This window comes from Mustela nigripes, chromosome X (genome assembly GCF_022355385.1).
Source record: "Mustela nigripes isolate SB6536 chromosome X, MUSNIG.SB6536, whole genome shotgun sequence".
Taxonomy (NCBI): Eukaryota; Metazoa; Chordata; class Mammalia; order Carnivora; family Mustelidae; genus Mustela; species Mustela nigripes.
In genome coordinates, this window is record NC_081575.1 from 64,603,747 (window position 1) to 64,609,911 (window position 6,165).

A 6,165-nucleotide genomic window follows, 5' to 3' on the forward strand; every position below is an offset into this window, starting at 1 on the left:
GAAATAAGTCAAGCAGAGAAAGACAACTATCATATGATCTCCCTGATATGAGGAAGTGGTGATGCAACATGGGGGCTTAAGTGGGTAGGAGAAGAATCAATGAAACAAGATGGGATTGGGAGGGAGACAAACCATAAGTGACTCTTAATCTCACAAAACAAACTGAGGGTTGCTGGGGGGAGGGGGTTTGGGAGAAGGGGTTGGGATTATGGACATTGGGGAGGGTATGTGCTTTGGTGAGTGCTGTGAAGTGTGTAAACCTGGTGATTCACAGACCTGTACCCCTGGGGATAAAAATATATGTTTATAAAAAATAAAAAAATAATTTAAAAAAATACTAGAAAATACCTGGTAATAAAACATAACAGAAATTTGTTTAGTTTTACATCTTTTTGAACTGCTAGAAATAGATAAAAAAGATAATATAAACATTGATTTTTTTTCTTTTAAATTTCAGTTATCTACCTCATATTCTACCATGCCATCTTTGCGTTCTTTACCTGGACCTACTGGAAGTCTATATTTACACTCCCACAACAGCCAAATCAGAAGGTAAGAATCCTGGTTACTTCCCAAAGGCTAAAGAGACAGGAAAGCAGAAATACAAACAAAAAACAAACAAACAAAACCCCCAAAGAACAGAAGAAGATGAGAATAGAAACAAATAGCCTTCATTTAAGGAGAAGAGATTCAAGGTAATTTTTTAAAAGTCCTCTTAGTGATAAAGGCAAATTAAGGGTAGGCAAATTAAGGAATATAGTGTAATGCCAGGGGAGAGAGTTGGAAAGAACCTGACAGGCAACAGATCCAGAGAAAGGCTTCCTGCAGAAAGATATAGAAGGATAATCTATTGTAAAATCACTGGCCATAGATACATTGAAAACTAAGAAACCATTATTTGAATTAATGATATAATTATTTTTTAAAATTTTTATTTCAATTCAATTTAGTTAACATATGTTATTTGCTTCAGGAGTAAAATTTAGTGGTTCATTAATAGCTTATATCACCCAGTGCTCATTACATTAAGTGCCTTCCTTAAGGCCCATCACCCAGTTACCCCATCTCCCAGTCACCTCCCCTCCAATAATCCTCAGTTCATTTCCTATAGTTAAGAGACTCTTATGGTATGTTTCCCTTTCTATTTTTGTCTTATTTTCCCCTCCCTTTCCCTATTTTCATCAGTTTTGTTTCTTAAATTACACATGGTGTGAAATCACTTGGTATTTGTCTTTCTCTGACTTATTTTGCTTAGCATAATACTCTCTAGTTCCATCCACATCATTGCAAATGGTAAGATTTCATTTTTTAGGATGGCTGAGTAATATTCCTCTATGTGTGTGTGTACACCACATCGTCTTTATCCATTCATCTATCAATGGACATCTAAGTTCTTTCCATATTTTGGCTATTGGGGTCATTGCTGCTACAAACATTGGGGTGCATGTGCCCCTTAAAATCAATATTTTTGTATCACTTGGAATAATACCTAGCAGTACAATTTCTGGGTAGTAGGGTAGTTCTATTTTTAACTTTCTGAGGAACCTCCATACTGTTTTCCAGAGTAGCTGCGCCATTGTGCATTCTTCCAGTAGTATAAGAAAGTTCCCCTTTATCTGCATCATTACCAATATATGTTGTTTCTTCTGTTGTTAATTTAGCCATTCTGACCAGTGTGAGGTGATATCTCATTGTGGTTTTGATTTGTCTTTCCCTAATGCTGAATGATGTTCAAAATTTTTTCACGATAGTCATTTGCATGTATTCTTTGGAGAAATGTCTGTTCATATCTTCTCCCCATTTCTTGACAGATTGTTTATGGGTGTTGAGTTTGATAATTTCTTTATAGATCTCAGATACTAACCCTTTATCTGAGATGTGATTTTTGAACATCTTCTCCCATTCTGTCTATTGTCTTTTGGTTTTGTAGATTGTTTCCTTTACTGTGCAAAAGCTTTTTATCTTGATGAAATTCCAATAGTTCACTTTTGCTTTTGTTTTCGTTGTCTTTGGAGATCTGCCTAGCAAAAAGTTGCTGTGACCAAGGTCAAAGAAGTTGCTACCTGTGTTCTCTAGGATTTTGATGTATTCCTGTGTGACATGTAGGTTTTTCATCCATTTTGAGTTTATTTTTATGTATGGTATGAGAAAGTGGTCAAGTTTCATTCTTCTGCATGTGGCTATCCAATATTCCCAGCACCATTTGTTGAAGAAACTGTCTTTTTTCCAATGGATATTCTTTCCTGCTTTAGCAAACATTAATTGACCATAGAGTTGAAGATCCATTTCTGGGTTCTCCATTCTGTTCCATTGATCTATGTGTTTGTTTTTATGCCCATACCATACTGTCTTGATGATTACAGCTTTGTAATAGAGCTAGAAGTCTGGAATTCTGATGTCACCAGCTTTGGTTTTCTTTTTCAACATTGCTTTAGCTAATTAGGGTCTTTTCTGGTTCCATACAATTATTAAGATTGTTTGTCCTGGCTGGGACAAAATGCTGGCAGTATTTTGGTAGGGATAGCACTGGATGTGCAGATTGCTTTGTGTAGCATACACATTTTAACAATATTTATCTTTCCAATCCATGAGCATGGAATGTTTTTCCTTTTGTGTTTGTGTGTGTTTTCCTGAACTTCTTTCCTAAGTATTCTATAAATTTCAGAGTACAGATCTTTTATCTCTTTGATTAGGTTAATTCCTAGGTATGCAATGGGTTTTGGTGCAGTTGTAAATGGGATTGATTCCTTGATTTCTCCGTCTGCTGTCCCATTGTTAGTGTATAGAAAAGCAACAGACTTCTGTGGGTTGATTTTATATCTTACAACTTTACTGAATTTCTGTATCAGTTTTAGTAATTTGGGGGTAGTTTTTAGGGTTCTCTAGATAGATTATCATGTTGTCTGTGAAGAGTAAAAGTTCGACTTATTCTTTGCCAGTTTGGATGCCTTCTATTTCTTTTTATTGTCTGATTGGTGAGGCTAGGACTTCCTGTACTATGTTGGACAACAGTGGTGGCAGTGGACATCCCTGTCATATTCCTGACCCTAGGGGGAAAGCTCTGTTTCCATTGTGGGTCTTTCGTATATGCCTTTATGATGTTGAGGTTTGTTCCCTCCGTCTCTACATTTTGGAGACTTTATCAAGAGAGGATGCTGTATTTTGTCAAATGATTTTTCTGCATCTATTGAAAGGATCATATGGGGTTCTTGTCCTTTCTTTTATTAATATGTTGTATCACTATGATTGATTTGTGGATGTTGAACCACCCCTGAAACCCAGGAATAAATTCCACCGGGTTGCAGTAAATGATCCTTTTAATGTATTGTTGGATCCAAATAGCTAGTATCTTAGTGAGAATTTTTGCATCCATGCTCATCAGGGATATTGCCCTGTAATTCTCCTTTTTGGTGGGGTCTTAGTCTGGTTTGGGGATCAGGGTAATGCTGGCCTCATAGAATGAGTTTGGAAGTTTCCTTTTTATTTTCCTTTTTTGGAAAAGTTTCAGATGAATAGGTATTCTTCTTTCAATTTTTTGGTAGAATTCCCTTGGGAGGCCATCTGGTCCTAGACTCTTGTTTCTTGGGAGATTTTTGATGATTGATTCAATTCCTTTCCTGGTTATGGATCTGTTCAGGTTTTCTATTTCTTCCTGTATCAGTTTGGGTAGTTTATATGTTTCTAGGAATGCATCCATACTTTCCAGGTTGTCTAATTTGTTGGCATATAATTGCTTATAATATGCTCTTATAATTATATTTCTTCAGTATTGGTTGTGATCTTTCCTCTTTCATTCATGATTTCATTTATTTGGGTCCTTTTTCTTTTCTATTTGATAAATCTGGCTAGGGGTTTATCAATATTATTAATTCTTTGAAAGAACAAGATCCTGATTTCGTTGATCTGTTCTACTGTTTTTTAATTTCTATATCTTTGATTTTTGCTCTAATCTTTAATATTTTTCTTCTGCTGGTTTTAGGCTTTATTTGTTTTTCTTTTTCCAGCTCCTTTAGGTGTAAGGTTAGGTTGTATATGTGAGACTTTTCGTATTTCTTGAGAAAGGCCTGTATTGCTATATACTTCCTTCTTAGGACCACCTTGGCTGCATCCCAAAGGTTCTGAACTGTCATGTTTTCATTTTCTTTTGCTTCCATGTATTTTTAAATTGTTCTTTAATTTCCTGGTTGACCCATTCATTCTTTAGTAGGATGTTCATTAACATCCATGCATTTGTGCTCTTTCAAAATTTCTTCTTGTGGTTGACTTCAAGTTTCATAGCATTGTGGTCTGAAAATATGCAAGCTATAAGCTCAGTTTTTTTCTACCAGTTGAGGCTTGATTTGTGGCCCAATATGTCATCTGTTCTGGATAATGTTCCATGTACTCAAGAAAAAATTTTGTTCTCCTGCTTAAGGATGAAATTCTCTGAATATATCTGTGAAGTCTACCTGTTTCAGTGTGTCATTCAAAGACCTTATTTCCTTGTTGATCTTCTGCTTAGATGATCTGTCCATTGCTATGAGTGAGGTATTAATGTTCCCTACTATTTTTGTATTATTATCAATGTGTTTCTTTGATTTTGTTATTAATTGGTTTATATACTTGTCAGCTCCCAAGTTGGGGACATAAATATTTACACTTGTTAGATCTTCTTGTTGGATAGACTGTTTATTATAATATAGTGTCCTTCTTCATCTCTTACTACAGTCTTTTGTTTAAAATCAGTTTGTGTGATATAAGGATGACTACTCCAGCTTTCTTTTGATGTCCATTAGAATGATAAATTTTTCTCCACACCCTCACTTTCAATCTGGAGGTGACTTTGGGTCTAAAGTGAGTCTCTTATTGATGGGTCTTATTTATTTTATCCATTCTGATACCCTGTTTCTTTTGATTGGAGCTTTGGGGCCATTTACATTTGGATTAATTATTGAAAGATATGAATACAGTTCCATTGTATTAGCTATAAAGTCACTGTCCCTGTAGAATGTCTCTGTTCCTATCTGGGCTCTTTCTGTGCTCAAAGGATCCCCTTTAATATTTCTTGCAGCACTGATTTGGTGTTCACAAATTCCTTTAGTTTTGGGGGTGCCTGGGTGGCTCAGTTGGTTAAGTATCTACCTTTGCTTCTGATCATGGTCCCATGTCCTGAGTTCGAGCCCTGGTCAGGCTTCCTTCTCAACAGGGAGTCTGCTTTTCCTTCTCCCTATGCCCCTCCCCCACACATGCTCACTCGTTCTCTCTCTCGCACGCGCGCGCGCTCTCTCTTTAGTAAATAAATAAAATCTTTAAAAAATATAAAATCCTTTGGTTTTTTATTTTCCTGGAAACTATTCATCTCCCCTTTTATTCTGAATGACATTCTTCCTGGATAAAGTATTTTTGGCTGCATATTTTTTCCCATTTAGCACACTGAATATGTCATGCCAGTCCTTTCTGGCCTGCCAGCTCTCTGTGGACAGGTCTTTTGCCAGCCTTTTGTGTCTACCCTTGTGTGTTAAGGACCTCTTTCCCCAAGCTGCCATCAGAATTTTCTCTTTGTAGTTTATAAGCTTCACTATAATATGTTGAAGTGTTGACCTATTTTGTTGATTTTGAGCGGGTTCTCTGTGCTCCCTGGACTTGAATGCCTGTTTCCTTTCACAGATTAGGAAAATTTCAGCTATAATTTGTTCTAATAAACCTTCTTCACCTTTATACCACTCCTCATCTTTTAACATTCCTATAATATGGATATTATTTCACTTTGTTGATTCATTGAATTCCCTTAGTCTACCTTCATTATTTAATGGTTTTCTTTCCCTTTTCTTTGCAACTTCCTTATTTTCCATCATTTTGTCTTCTACATCACTGACTTCCTCTTCTGCTTTTTTCATTCTCATTTGTATGGTGTCCACTTTGGACTGTAATTTGGTAATAGCATTTTTAAATTTCAGCCTGACTAGATTTTAGTTTTTTTATCTCTATAGTAAGGGATTCTCAAGTATTTTGTATGCTTTTTTCAAGCCAAGCTAGTATCTTTAAAATTATTTTTAATTCTATTCAGACATCTTTCTTATATCAGTATTCATACCTGGCAGTGAGTACTGCCTCCTATTCTTTCTTTTGGTGTGAATTTCTCCATTGTGCCATTTTGTCCAGGAAAGAAAAGAAGAAAGACATAGA

The 6,165-nt window shown here is 35.9% G+C and overlaps 1 protein-coding gene across 1 annotated transcript in view; it reads left to right on the forward strand.

Moving 5' to 3' along the window:
• ZDHHC15 (zinc finger DHHC-type palmitoyltransferase 15) overlaps positions 1-6,165 on the forward strand; it is a 78,958-nt gene that overhangs the window by 22,638 nt on the left and 50,155 nt on the right. Inside the window, 1 exon segment of the mRNA XM_059385226.1 lies at positions 458-595. Coding sequence (XP_059241209.1) covers positions 458-595 — 138 coding nt within the window.